The sequence below is a fragment of the Lepidochelys kempii genome, chromosome 2 (assembly GCF_965140285.1).
Source record: "Lepidochelys kempii isolate rLepKem1 chromosome 2, rLepKem1.hap1, whole genome shotgun sequence".
NCBI classification, from domain to species: domain Eukaryota; kingdom Metazoa; phylum Chordata; order Testudines; family Cheloniidae; genus Lepidochelys; species Lepidochelys kempii.
In genome coordinates, this window is record NC_136381.1 from 25,547,419 (window position 1) to 25,563,124 (window position 15,706).

The window sequence follows — 15,706 nt, forward strand, 5'->3', positions numbered from 1 at the left end:
TTAAACATAAAAAAGAAGCTTACAAGAAGTGGAAGGTTGGACATATGACCAGGGAAGAGTATAAAAATATTGCTCGGGCATGTAGGAATGATATCAGGAGGGCCAAATCGCACCTGGAGCTGCAGCTAGCAAGAGATGTCAAGAGTAACAAGAAGGGTTTCTTCAGGTATGTTGGCAACAAGAAGAAAGCCAAGGAAAGTGTGGGCCCCTTACTGAATGAGGGAGGCAACCTAGTGACAGAGGATGTGGAAAAAGCTAATGTACTCAATGCTTTTTTTGCCGCTGTCTTCACGAACAAGGTCAGCTCCCAGACTGCTGCGCTGGGCATCACAAAATGGGGAAGAGATGGCCAGCCCTCTGTGGAGATAGAGGTGGTTAGGGACTATTTAGAAAAGCTGGACGTGCACAAGTCCATGGGGCCGGACGAGCTGCATCCGAGAGTGCTGAAGGAATCGGCGGCTGTGATTGCAGAGCCATTGGCCATTATCTTTGAAAACTCGTGGCGAACGGGGGAAGTCCCGGATGACTGGAAAAAGGCTAATGTAGTGCCAATCTTTAAAAAAGGGAAGAAGGAGGATCCAGGGAACTACAGGCCAGTCAGCCTCACCTCAGTCCCTGGAAAAATCATGGAGCAGGTCCTCAAAGAATCAATCCTGAAGCACTTGCATGAGAGGAAAGTGATCAGGAACAGCCAGCATGGATTCACCAAGGGAAGGTCATGCCTGACTAATCTAATCGCCTTTTATGATGAGATTACTGGTTCTGTGGATGAAGGGAAAGCAGTGGATGTATTGTTTCTTGACTTTAGCAAAGCTTTTGACACGGTCTCCCACAGTATTCTTGTCAGCAAATTAAGGAAGTATGGGCTGGATGAATGCACTATAAGGTGGGTAGAAAGCTGGCTAGATTGTCGGGCTCAACGGGTAGTGATCAATGGCTCCATGTCTAGTTGGCAGCCGGTATCAAGTGGAGTACCCCAAGGGTCAGTCCTGGGGCCGGTTTTGTTCAATATCTTCATAAATGATCTGGAGGATGGTGTGGATTGCACTCTCAGCAAATTTGTGGATGATACTAAACTGGGAGGAGTGGTAGATACGCTGGAGGGGAGGGATAGGATACAGAAGGACCTAGACAAATTGGAGGATTGGGCCAAAAGAAATCTGATGAGGTTCAATAAGGATAGGTGCAGGGTCCTGCACTTAGGATGGAAGAATCCAATGCACCGCTACAGACTAGGGACCGAATGGCTAGGCAGCAGTTCTGTGGAAAAGGACCTAGGGGTGACAGTGGACAAGAAGCTGGATATGAGTCAGCAGTGTGCCCTTGTTGCCAAGAAGGCCAATGGCATTTTGGGATGTATAAGTAGGGGCATAGCGAGCAGATCGAGGGACGTGATCGTTCCCCTCTATTCAACATTGGTGAGGCCTCATCTGGAGTACTGTGTCCAGTTTTGGGCCCCACACTACAAGAAGGATGTGGATAAATTGGAGAGAGTCCAGCGAAGGGCAACAAAAATGATTAGGGGTCTAGAACACATGACTTATGAGGAGAGGCTGAGGGAGCTGGGATTGTTTAGCCTGCAGAAGAGAAGAATGAGGGGGGATTTGATAGCTGCTTTCAACTACCTGAAAGGGGGTTCCAAAGAGGATGGCTCTGGACTGTTCTCAATGGTAGCAGATGACAGAACGAGGAGTAATGGTCTCAAGTTGCAGTGGGGGAGGTTTAGATTGGATATTAGGAAAAACTTTTTCACTAGGAGGGTGGTGAAACACTGGAATGCGTTACCTAGGGAGGTGGTAGAATCTCCTTCCTTAGAGGTTTTTAAGGTCAGGCTTGACAAACCCCTGGCTGGGATGATTTAACTGGGAATTGGTCCTGCTTCGAGCAAGGGGTTGGACTAGATGACCTTCAGGGGTCCCTTCCAACCCTGATATTCTATGATTCTATGATTCTATGATCCCTACTCATTCCTTCACCTTTCTGCTGAAACGGCCACCATCAGTGTCAAAGGGGAGCTTATGGTGGCAGTTTTTGTGATGTTAACACTTGTTGCTGCAGTTTTCACTGAAAACTACCAAACCCTTTTCACATGAGCCACCATCAGCAACCATCAGATTTGAATGACTTTTGCTCTACAAGGAATGGATTTGAAATGGTGTCCTTGAGAAACTGTTTTTAATCTATGTCTGTTTATATCACTGTAACGTGTCTGTGCTGGAGCTGATGCTATGTTGGAACTGAAGCACCAGTGACAGTTATAGCTACAATGTCTCGGCATTTCCTGTATATCAGGAGTAAAACATCATGTAGTGCAATGTGAGATACAGAGCCCTGCCTCATGCACTGTACATATGTCAAGATGAGCATTACAAAATTGTAGAAATAAATGTGTGATAGCAAGTATGTGCGTAACTTGGGATTACTTACATGAAGAAAGTTACACACATGCTTAAGTGCTTTCTAAGACTGAGAGTTAAAACAGCAATACTAAAAGGGTTATTTGGAAATAAAACTAGGAAACATTTAGTGGGTACATGTCCTTTTCTGACTTTAGAGTTTGTTTTAAGCCATTATAAAATAGTAATGAATCATATGAATGTCCCTCCTTGCTTTTTGTAGGTATTGACCTCTGTGAAAACAGCGTCTTAAAACATCTTAGCCAGGCTAATCTAACCTTTGAACATCTCAACATTCTGATGGTGAATTTACCAGGAAAGAAAGTAAGAAAAGAAGATATTCAGCACACTATGAAGCTGTGCAAACCTACGGAACAAATTCCAAAGCTTCTTAACCTGTGGAGAATAAAAAACACTGATAAAGACACAATTAAGGCCCTAACGCATGGGGTAAAGCATTTGAAAGCTTACCACTTTCCCAGAAAACCTATCCAAAGTCTGAAGAAGGTGGTCAAGTTGCTTCACAGTTTTAAAATGTACCAATTATACCAAAAACTCTTTTTTGAAATGATAGGGAACCAAGTCCAATCAGTAAAAAAACGAGGTGTCTAATTCAAGATATTTTTCCATTCATTCTCCACTATTTCCCCTTAATTACTGTTAGCAGTAATTAACGTAGAACATTGTTCCCCTACATTGTACGTGATTATTTATAGAAATGTATGACTGGAATGGCTCTAAGCTCTCAGAGCTTAGAGCTTTTTTTATTATAAAGTCACTTCTGTAAAAGCTATAATCATTTGATGACATTTAGGTCCTGATCTGCAGCCTTTGGCATCTAAAATCGAAAAGTACCACTGAAGTCATTGAGTGAGCAAAGAATGTTGGACCAGGCCTAATACAGTATTTACTATTTATATTCACTGATATAAAGGTTTTTGTTGTACATATTTATTAACTTAAATGGAAATTATATGAGACTTAAATTTAGAAAGAGAAATTAAATACAAACTATATTTTCAAGATAGACTAAAATGATCAAGTATATTTTTAAGCAGAAATTATGTAGCATTTCCTAAGAGATCCTACTTTCTTTACTTTGTGGATATTTTTAAAATTGTTACTTAGTTTTATGTGTATAAGTTGTGGTATCTTTTGGTAGGTGTTGTTTAATTTATCCAAAGTTTTTAACTCAAATAGTCTGAGAAATATACCATAAATGACCTGAATATTTAAATATTCTGTGAGAAAGTGAATGTATCATATTTAAAAACTGGATGTTCAGATATGATTGTAGGGTCTTATTTTATAAAACAATTAATTTTTTCAGCTTATCTTTTGTCTGTTTATGTGGTTTCTCTCATCGGAAATGGACAAATCTGACAGAGATGTTTTCCTACAGATTTTGCTCCCTGTTTTGAAGACATAGGGCCTGTTTCTCCAGTGCCCCAATATCTTGTGTAGTCACTGATACTTGAACAACACGAATGCAAAGGGATTAGATATCAGTATTCTGGTAGCATTGTGCACTCACTACACAGAGGTCAATGACTATTCAAGGTACGAGGCAGTGGAGAATGAGGCTCATGGTGAGGCTTAAACAGATCTGACACAAGCAGCTATAATCCCATTGAAGCCTGATTTCAATTTGGACCATAGTAATCCTTTCAGAGTTCACAACCTTTGAACAAACCACAGATAAAGAATTCATGAAGGAAGGATGCACTGGCCTCAATGAGCTTGGAATGCCCCATTCCACAATGCCAATGCAAAGGGAAGGGTGAAGATATGGCACCACAACTATGCAGCTTCACAGGCCTAACCCTTGTGAGTAGGGAGTGTGCAAAGGCCCTAGGTGCTATTAAAAGTCCATTTGCTATAACTGTGGCAGCCAATCAGCTTGGGCTATTTCAAGTGAAAGGACTGGAGAGGGTTGCTTGCCTGAGTGCCCCTTTAAACCATCTATAAAAGCCTGAGCGACAAGGTGGGTGAGGTAATATTGCTTATTGGACCAACTTCTGTTGGTTAGCAAGCCACCCAGAGCTCTTCTTCGGATCTCTAATATCCTGGGACCGACACAGCTACAACTACACTGTGTATACAAAGCTTGTTCACTCAGGGTGTGGTGAGCCAGGGGAAGGAAAGGGACAGCAGCATTTAGTCTCAAATGAGAATTATTATTACACCAGAGGTGATGAAATCTTTATATACATTAAACAAAAAATGGGAAAGAGGCTACTGCAATATATAATGGATTTAGAAATATGCACCAGAAGCAATTTCCTTCTAGAGAACTCAAAATTGAGGTGTGTTTATAAATGTTTGTTGTTGATGTTTGAGTATGCAGGAATAAATTCTCCTTGATATTCTGAATGAGATGGATTAAAATCTAATTAGGTGTAGCTCTACTTTGAAAATATGGGTTATGTGCATAATTTTTAGAAAAAAGATTCCTCTTACACATTAAAAGCATGTACATGATTTAAAATGAATATTATAATAGAACTTGTTTCAACTAAATTATAATAAAAGACCATCACAAAAGAGAATCAGTTGATTTGAAAAAGAGACATATCATTTCAAGACACTTTTCTAAGTGTAAAAGCTTGTTTGGATGTTAAAGGCATTAAAATCAGTGTAGCAGTCATCCCATTTACAGCATTATAAAGCGAAATCCAACACATTCTCCGTAAACATTTGTCTTAAAGTAACCTGATCCAGATCCATTTAATCCATGAAACAATTTAGCAATTGTCACTTCAGCTACAGCGCCAAGTGGCCATACAATTAAAACCATCTTCAAAGTAAATCTAAAAGCACTAATAGACAAGCAGAAAACTCAGTTGCTTCTTAAACAAGTATTTTATATTAACACCAGTCATCTTCAAAATGGATACCTTTGGGCTTCTCCATCAGAATGAAATATTAATAATAATGATCATTTAAATAGCATTGAATATGTACACAATGCGCCGCAAAACACAGAGTATGACCCTGGGGAGGTTTTCAGAGACACAAAGGACAGTTAGGCACTTAATTCTCATTAATAGTCAATGGGAACTAGGCATCTAACTGCCATTTGTGCCTTTAAAAAATCTCCTCCTTGCCTAAATACAAAGTTGCAGCTGTTAACTAAAGATGCATTATTTAACCAATGTAGTTAAACAGGTGCACACTCATGTGAGGGCATTCTTAAATCAGTTTAAACCCAGTTTATATCAATTTAACTTAATTCTCTAAGGAATCTACTTAATATTATGAGGGGACAATGCCTAGGACATGCTGTTGCCTTCCACAGGGAGCATACTGCCCAAAGTAGGCAAGACATACAAAGACAAGACCCAAGAACATAAATGGAAAGGATGCTCGGGAAAACTTGTGTTTTCAAGGAAGGTTTTGAAGGAGGAAAGAGAAGGGATGCACTAGCAATAGTGGGAGAGCCTTCCACGTACAGGGTGCAATAGGAATGAAGTGCAAACTGACAGTGAGGGAAGTTGGAAGGAGTAGCAAGGTGGGAGGACAAAGAGAGAAAAGAAAAGCAGAAGGAAATGCAAGCAGACCTATAAGCAGGGGTGACGTTACATACCGTACCACTCTAACCTTCAAGGCAAACACAAAGTAAGCTCAATCTGTGCCAGTCCCTGAGCTCAATCTGTGCCAGTCACAGGGCTTTCCAGTTAGGCTCAGTTACACTTGTGCAGTCCCATTCTAGCTAAGGGGATAATTTGCCCTGCAAAAATCTCTCTTAGTGGGGATGGTGCATGAAGTTGAAAGACTACAGTCTGCTTTTCATTTTTTATTCCTGATTTCACCTCACTCCTTTTCTCCACATTCTCTGCTCCTCTTCTGCTTGCTGTGCCCTCATTTCTCAGTTCTCTCATTCTCCCCACTCTCTGTCATAAGAATGTCCATACTGGGTAAGAACAAAGGTCGATCTAGCTCAGTATCCTGTCTTGCAACAGTGGCTGGTGTCAGATGCTTCAGATGGAATGAACAGAACAGAGTAATGTATTGAGTGATCCATCCCCTGTCTTCCAGTCCCAGCTTCTGCAAGTCAGCGGTTCAGGGACACGCAAAGCATGGGGTTGTGTCCCTGACCATCTTGGCTAATAGCCATTGATGGGCCTATCCTCCATGAGAGGGATGAGGGGACAGTTAACACTATGAGACACCAAAAGGGGCAGCACTGGGGAATGGGGAGCAACAGAAGGGATGTGGGAGGCAGCAGAGAAACAACACAGGAATGGGAGATGGAGGACAGGGCAGGGGCAATGACTGAGGTACAGTGGTGGGAACTGAGGACCCACAGCACTAGGAATGGGGGAGGGGCAATGGAGAAAATAGCAAGGGGACAGCACTGAAGACAGAGAGAGACATGTAAAAAAGTATAATTAGGCAGCCCAGAAAATAACTTGAAGAGCAACTAGCAAAAGACACAAAAACTAAACAGCAATTTTTTTTAAGTACATCAGAAGCAGAAAATCTGCCAAACAATCAATGGGGCCACTGGACAATCAAGGTGCAAAAGGAGCACACAAGGAAGATAAGGCTGTTGCACAGAAGGTAAATAAATTCTTTGCATTGGTCTTCATGGCTGAGCATGTGGGGGAGATTCCCACACCTTAGCCATTCTTTTTAGGTGACAAATCTGAGGAACTGTCTCAGACTGAGGTGTCAACAGAGGAGGTTTTGGAACAAATTGACAAATTAAACAGTAATAAGTCACCAGGACCAGATGGTATTCACCCAAGTGTTCTGAAGGAACTCAAATATGAAATTGCAGAACTACTAACTGTGGTATGTAACCTATCGCTTAAATCAGCCTCTGTTCCAGATGACTGGAGAATAGCCACTGTAATGCCAAATTTAAAAAAAAGAGACTAGAGGGATCCTGGCAATTACAGTCCAGAGAGACAAAGCAGATGAGGTAATATCTTTGATTGGACCAATTTCTGTTAGTGAGAGAGACAAGCTTTTGAGCCACAGAGCTCTTCATGTCTGAGAAAGGTACTCCTAGCCTCACAGCAAATGCAAGATGGAACAGATTGTTTAGCATAAATAGTTAGCACGTATTGTAAGGGACCATTCAGGGTAGAGTTGTCCATTAACACTTCTTCAGTCATAGGACAAAAGTGGGAATCTACCAGTGCTCTGACCCAGTATGGCCATTTTTTTGTTCTTCTGTTCTTAGTTTCACCCTCCATTTTGGGGACAAGTCACACCACATTTACCCTTTGGTTCTGTTTCTCCTCTGCCTCCTTCCATTTCTAGTGATGTTCCCTTCCTGCTTGAAGTTACTCCTGACATGTCTCATCCCCATCCCCATCGTCCCCAGTGCTATAAGGTGCAGTTTCTTGCCTCTTGCCACAGAATCTGTTGGAAGCTGCACTAGGTAGCACCACCTAGTGGATGAAAAAGGTCAGAGACCCAAGTTAGAGGAAGTGACCTTAGACAGACACAGTTAGAGGAAGTGACCAGCACTGGAGCTGGCTAGAACAGGCCGCAGAGATGGACACACCTACTTATGGCCATACCCCGCAAATTGGGAATTCCTGCTATACAGACTTCTGAGAGCATGGTCAAGTTCTGTGGTTCTTCTCTGAATGGAGGAATGCCCTATGAGGTTTTACCAGCCTGTGCTTGGGATAGGCACATTACTCAGTGGTGAAGTCAGGAGTGAGCTATGCTGGTCATCCCAGAAGAGTGCCAGCCAAACCTTTCTACCACACCACACCACACCCTCTTGCACTCTACATATGCCATGTGTTACAGGAAAGCGGTTTCAGGAATGTTTTACAGCAATTTAAATAGTTTTTGATGGGACTGTTTTTCATATCCCTCAGCTTGTAAAGGCAGTTGCCTTAGACTCAGATCCTCAAAGGTATTTAGGCTCCTAATGTCCATTTAAATCAATGGACATTAGGAGCCTAAATACCTTTTATAATCTGGGCCTTAGTTACCACCTGTACAACTGTGCAGGGCTCACAAGGCGACAAAAAAACTCTAAATCTAACCAATATTCTCTAGATCTAAAAAAAGGTCATGAGATTAAGGCCCAATATCTTGGCTCTTCAAAGAACTGACATTTTTAGATATAGAAAACCAATCACTGGTGCAGACCTGAATTTTGGCCCTCTGGAACGGGGTAAATTTTGGTGAGTGGAAGGAAAATTCTGTATCTGGGGGAGAAGGTAGAAACAAGATATTGGCGCAAGGACTGACTTTGTTTAGTGTTTGTACAGTGCTTAGCATAATTGGTCCTGGTCCATGACTTTTTCCTATGTGCTACAGTAATACAAATAATAAATGCAGGTTGATGTAAAAATAATGTCCTCTGAGAGTTGCTCAGCAATTTAGATAGCTGGAGCAGTCAGATCCAATGAGGTGATCAAAAGTGCATGATAAATGTACTTATTTCTTGTCTTTGAAATTTATCATATGGCTATCACCGACACATACTCACTATCTAGGTCTATCTAGATATCTATGAATAAGGCTGCGATTCTGTCAGGGAGGTCATGGGTTCTGTGGCCTCCGGGACTTCTTCTGGGGCAGGGCTGGAGAAGGTATCAGCCCCAGACTACTGAAGCAGCAGCTGCTAGAACAGCTGACCAGTGGCCAGCCCCAGGGCCACCGGAACAGCTGACCAGTGGCCAGCTGTGAAGCTGCAGGAGCAGCGGTCCCCAGCCCACCAGAGCAGCAGCTGGGGTTGGGTCAGCCCCTGCCACAGGAGCAGCCGCGGGGCTGGAGTACCTGCAAGCCCCAGCAACGCTCTGTCACCCTCTTCAGGGTATTTTTAGTAAAAGTCAGGGACAGGTCATGGGCTTCTGTGAATTTTTGTTTATGGCCCCCGATCTGTTTATGGCCCCAAAAATCTTAGCCTTACCTATATAAATATAGCTATAAACTAGCACAGAGAGATGGGATAAGTAGATTTTTTTTTGGCAGCTTGATTGCCTAACAAAATGGATTTTTTCCAACCTTCTAAAAATACCAAACCTTGGCCTTAGGCCAAGTATGAGAAATTTCCATCCCAAAATCCTGTTTTGGAGAAATAACTGTAAGAAAAGGTTTTGAATTGGTCCTTCCACACCTTAATTAAACACTAGCAACTCTGCTGCTAAATAAATATGGAAACAAGATATATGGAACCAATACTTCAGCCCTTATTTATGTGAGTAGCCCATGTAGATTAAATGAGGCTACTCATATGAGCAGGGGCTACAGGATTATGTTTCATGATTGAAAAGGGTGGAACAACACTATTTATTTTACAAGTCTAGTCTAGTCACAGAGCTCCCAAGTACAAAAGTAAAGCAGAACTCGAGTGAGGCCTGTTTGGTCACCCCAAATACATGAAAATAGTTTATTCCACTTTCATCATCATGCCTGATATTTATGGCAAGTTTGCGTAGGATTTCTCATTTGTTTTTTCATGTTTAAAAAAAGTTCTTTCGTACTAGCAGGTTGTTTTTTTAATCATCATGACCTTTGGTACCCCAGAGGTTATTTAAAAGCAACCACATGATGAGTGTGTAGGGCTTTGGCAATATGCTATACATGAAGAGGACAGGGTGCGGTCAAAAACTGTGGAATATGGCATGTTCTAGAGAATATTTTCCCTTTCCTCCTTAATCTAGGAAGAAAGACTTCACTCAATATGAAAATAAACAAACAAACATTTACCAGCAATGAAATCATATATCATTCTGGATGCCTAGAATACTGCCAGTACATGCAAAGCTGCAAAAATGTGCTTTATTTTAATTAATGGTAACAATGATTTATTATTTGTATAGTGCCTTTCGTGTGCATGATACTGTCCAGAAAAGTGAAACCACAGGTCTCTACCCTGAAGAGCTAAATGAGAATTCATACAGAAAGGGCTGAAATTACACCATAGGCTATGTCATCACTGCATTGACTTAACTCCTCTAGAGCAGTGGTTCTCAAACTGTGGGTTGTGGCTTCGGCCCAGGGCAGCGGGGCTCAGGCTTTGGGCCCATATGGCCCAGCTAGGGTTCGAGCTTGGGCTTTCTGCCCTGGGTCCCAGCAAGTCTAACGCCAGCTCCCTGCCGAAGCCCAAGCTCCGCTGCATAGGGCTGAAGTTGAAGCCCAACTAACTTAGCTTTGTGGGGCCCCCTGTGGCGTGGGGTTGTGTAGTCATTTTTGTTGTCAGAAGGGGTAACAGTGCATTGAAATGTGAGAACCGCTGCTCTAGAGATAGCATGGCTCAAGTGAGAGCATTCACACTGCAAAATAACACTCAAGCTGACAGAGTGATTGGATTATTGCACAAAGTAGTCATGTTTGCAGCTGACAAGGAGTGCCAACCCTAGCCAGTACTCTTTGATGCTCCTCTCCTCTGCAGGGAAAGAGTAGCAAAAGCTGTCAGAGATGGTCGGGAAACAGCAGAGAAGAGGGCATAGCTGCTGGGGAGAGGGGTGCACAAATTAGCTTGACTGTTTTTACACCTGGGGTTGCTCTAAACTATGCCAGTTGGCTGTGGTCAGCGGGGATCATTATGCAGGTTGAGAATATGTGAAGCCCAGAAGTGCTCTGCCCATGACCCTGATATGCCCTCTACACATAAATAATAGCCAACTATGCCAGCTGGGGAAATCCACGACAACAAGGGAAGCCTCAGATGCCAAAATCTTGTATTTTCTGGCCTCTCTGCTCCACCACAAAGGGGCCTGACTACAGAAGAGAATCTAGCCCTTTGTTTATAATTTGCATTTAATTTTTAAAAAAGGCACACATTTTTAACAGTGAGGGCAATTAACCACTGGGACAATTTACCAAGGGTCATGGTGGATTCTCCATCACAGGCAATTTTTAACTCAACAATGGCTATTTTTCTAGAAGAGATGCTCTAGTTCAAATCGGACTTGTTTCAGGGAATTTCTATGGCCTTATGGTGTTATACAGGAGGTCAGGCTTCAGGATCACAGAGCTCCCTTCTGACCTTACAAAGTAGCAGCCAAGCTCAACGGTCAATGCTGTAGCAGATTTTGCAGTGCTGATATGACAATACATTTGACAATCTGTCCAAAGGCATAGCTGCTCCCATTTTTATTAATGATACACTGACATACAGAATATGTTGCTCATAGGACCGTCAGAGGATTGCTCACCATGCAGTACTTCGCAAAGCACTGATTTCCAAGTTTTTTGGGAGGTTGCTGTGTAACCTTTGGGTGGGCTAGAGTTCACTTCATTGCCCTTCTCCAGTGCCTAAAACTCCCAGTTCCCACAGAAAAGCAGCTGGAGACCCAGAATTCAGCCTCTAAGGATTTTCAGCAGGGATTGCACAGGGTCAACCACCCCACATTCAAGTCCCAAAAGAACCTGGAAGGGATGAATTTAATTATCAACTTTATAAATTTTATGACAAAGAAACAAATAATAATAATAACTTAATGTTTACAACATAACACGATTTTATAATCCACATACATTATCTTCACAGTTATACATAAACATAAAGAAAATAGGTCAGCCCCCACAGAAACACATGGAAAAGAAACTCAAAGTTCCCAGAGGTTTAGGTTGAGTTCAACTGAGTCTCAGTTAGAGTCTTTGATCACCAAAAAGCTATACAGTCGGCTGAGTCAAAAGCAAAATCTTCCCTCCACTTGCTTGTGGGAATCTTCAGTTGGGATCCAGGAAGACTCTTCCTCTGCTGAAATCACTGCTGGCCAGTCAGCTAACTGATTAACCAACCACTCAGTTAAATGTATAGATTAAAAAAACCTTCTGTTACAAGAAAAATACAAAACTGAGAATAAAATAAATGACTCTTCCTCGTGATCACATTTAAAGAAATGTTGGTGAATCATATTAGTTGAGACACTTTAAATAAAATAGTTTGGTTAAAATCAAACAACATTCAAAGTACACAATTAAAATAAAAAATTATTTTTCCCTCCCAATTTTCTCTTTCTATAATTAACTCTGCCAGGGCTTCCCTGTGGGAGGGTTAATAATATCACTAACCTGCTTCAGAGTTAAGGAAAACTCCATTTTCTGCTCCTGTGGCTCAACTTTACCCGGCCCACACAGGTCACTGGCCTTTTGTAAAGTACCTGACTACATACCCTCATGGTATGGGCGGCAGGTCCATATTTGGGTGACCAGACAGCAAGTGTGAAAAATCAGGACAGGGGGTGTGGGTAATAGGAGCCTATATAAGAAAAAGACCCCAAAATCGGGACTGTCCCTATAGAATCAGGACATCTGGTCCCCTGCATAGACTGGGGGAAGCTGTGCTTCCCCAAACAGCCAGGTGTGGCCCTGCCCATGTTCTGCCCCAGTCCCCCCACCCTGCTTCCCACTTGCTCAGCGCGCCTCCAGTCTCCCTGTGCGGTGGCCCTGGCTCAGGCTGCGCTGCCCACCCTCCCGTGCTCCAGGGCTGGAGGGGAGGCTGCAGCTGTGCCTCCCACCCTCCCATTGCTCTTGGGCTGGAGCCGGTGGCTGCGGGGGTGGCTCTGGGCTCCGGCGGGGGCCGAAGGGGCGAGGCCTCGGGCGGAAGGGGTGCAGCTGGGGGAGTCTGAGTCCAGCTACAAAGAACCTACTGAGCATACCCAAAACTACCACATCCAATTCCAGAAACTTCTAGATGTGCTGTGCTAACAGCTGCCTAGTACCAATGACCCAGACACCTTCACTTCTACCCTTGCCCTCCCAATAGCTCTTTACAAGATCTATCTCCCAATTAGGCATGTGGGTTACAGTTGGATACTGGAATTTTACATGGCTACATAACCCAGAAGCACTGTTGGACCTAGAGTTTTCTTTAAAAAAAGCACTATTTCAGCTTATCATGAATGTATCACACATTTAGAATCCCTCAAGGTACCTTCAGAAAGCTTTCATAACAAATTATTGATTCCCTGTCATAATGCATTAAACTTGCAACTCACAATCCAACAGCATAATCTGCAGGGAGTTTGTATCACAGGCTAAACAAAGGGGGTGGGGGAGGGAAATGAGAGGGAAGTCTGATGAAGACTGATGCTTAAATGTAGAAGTTCTGCCTGAGGAAGTAGTGAAAAGCCTTTGTTTACAGCAGTTAATAAAAATCAGAACTAACTGCCAGTAACTGAGATTCGCCCTTCAATTAAACATTCTCAGACAATATTTCTATGTGCACAAAGAGATGCTGTCTTTTCAAAAAGAAAAATAAGCTGTATGACCATCCATGAATAGCACAGTTAGTTCTGAGTGTTCAGGTTATGTATTATTTGTTCCATTAAAATGATTCTGCTCACATAATAAGTCTGTGTCTGCTTTCTTGGGGATCAGAAGGCATTAAAAAGATTTCCAAATAGATTATGTATCTCTAAAGATAAGGAAATATGGATCTAATTTGAAGACATTGATCAATATTTTCCTATCAGTCACCCTCCAGTAAATAATAGGATTTTGGAAAAAATAGTTCAGTACTGAGATTGAGAATTGAAAATGACAAAATGTTGGTTACAGTTAGTGGTGGGTCACAACATGGAGCTACGCTTCTCATAGGGCAGGGGTGGGCAAACTTTTTGGCCCAAGGGCCACATCTGGGTATGGATATTGTATGGTGGGCCACAAATGCTCATGGAACTGGGGGTTGGGGTGTGGGAGGGGGTGAGGGCTCCAGCTGGGACTGCAGGCTCTGGGGTAGGGTCAAAAATGAGAATTTCAGGGTATGGAATGGGGTCCGGGCTGGGGTGCAGGGAGTGGGGTCTGGCTGGGGGTGCAGGATGGTGCTCCAGGCTGGGACCGAGGGGTTTGGAGGGCAGGGGGGATCAGGTCTGCGGCAGGGGATTGAGGCACAGGAGAGGATCAGGGGTGCAGGCTCCGGGCGGCACTTCCCTCAAGCAGCTCCTGGAAGCAGTGGCATGTCCCCTTCCTGCTCCTATGTAGGGGGGCAGCCAGACACCTCTACACACCGCCCTGTCTGCAGCTCCCATTGGCTGTGGTTCCGGGCCAATGGGAGCTGCAAGGGTTGTGTTTGGGGCAGCGGCAGTGTGCAGAGGCCCCTGGCTGTCCCTAAACTTAGGGGCTGGAGGGGGGAAATGCTGCTGCTTCCGTGAGCTGTGCAGCGCCACGGGACACACGGAGCAGGGCAAGCCCCTGACCCTGCTCCCCAGCTAGAGCACCAGAGCAGGGCAAGCCCTGGACCCTGCTCCCCAGCAGGAGCTCGAGGGCCAGATTAAAACGTCTGAAGGGCTGAATGTGGCCCCCAGGCTGTAGTTTGCCCACCCCTGTCATAGGGCCACGTGTCTCATTCCATGCAGCAAACATGTGGAAGGAGAAAATTTACTTGAATAAATCCATGGCTTCCAAAGGCAGCCTTAAAGGTAGCACAAAATGGAGAGTGGGTACAACCTGAAAACTGCCTGGAAGCAGGAGATCTGCAGGAAGAGACTGGCCCCAACTCCTGGATCTACATCTAATGTGTCTACCCTTATGCCAGCTTCCCTGTCCCCTGTCCTTCCTACCCTGGCAGTGTGACTGGCTCAGTAGATGTGCTATCATTGACCCCTCCCCCCCCCGCCATACCTGCTACCTCCTGCCCTCACTGAGTTAGAAGCTGTAAGACACAAATCAATACCACAAGGAGCAATGTTAACTCTGTCAGGGATTTGCACCAGAATGAGTTTGCTAGTGGAGAATGCCACAAAGAGTGCTGCATGGTTTATCCTCTCCCCGCCCCGCCCTGTTGATGGTCACACCCCCGATTCCCAGAAAGCTCCAAATTCATGGGAAACACATGCAGCGGAGCTACTACATTGGCTACCCTGTATTTGCAAGCCTTTGCACCCATTTTTTCCATCAGGGCTGATACTTGGACCTTTAAAGCAGAGACCGAACAAATGCTGAATGCAGTACTGCAATAACACAGTGATTAAAGCTGTACCCTGCAGTATAAACCACAGCACTGGAGGAGCACGCTTCGTATGCAGAATAAAGAGAATCAGACAAACTGAATACCTGGGTTATGTGAGTGGTAATTAGGAAAAGCCTTAAGCTAAGAAAATGCAGCTCTATAAAGAATCTATACTACTCCCCGGTGTAGTTACTATAGGACATATGCGCCAATGTTTCTGGAGCAACAACAAATCTGATAAGAAAATATCAGTCCTGTTGCCTGACAAATCTCCCGCAAGGCTAGAGCTGTGACAAAGCGTATTCAGCACTAAAAACACTTATTCAGCAATTTCCTGCTTGACTCCCAACAAAACGTTTAGTGTAAAAATAAATGCACGCTTCCAAAGCGGCCTACATATGCAGCATGTCTAATTTAATAAAAAAGGAGTATC

At 43.6% G+C, this 15,706-nt stretch overlaps 1 protein-coding gene across 3 annotated transcripts in view; it reads left to right on the forward strand.

The window, feature by feature from the left end:
• TNFRSF11B (TNF receptor superfamily member 11b) overlaps positions 1–3,693 on the forward strand; it is an 87,387-nt gene extending 83,694 nt beyond the window's left edge. For all 3 annotated transcript variants that reach the window (XM_073330262.1, XM_078851430.1, XM_073330259.2), the window contains one exon: positions 2,620–3,693. In XM_073330262.1, coding sequence (XP_073186363.1) covers positions 2,620–3,008 — 389 coding nt within the window. In that variant the 3' untranslated portion in view covers positions 3,009–3,693. The remainder of the gene's footprint in view (positions 1–2,619) is intronic.
• The last annotated feature ends 12,013 nt before the right edge of the window (positions 3,694–15,706 follow it).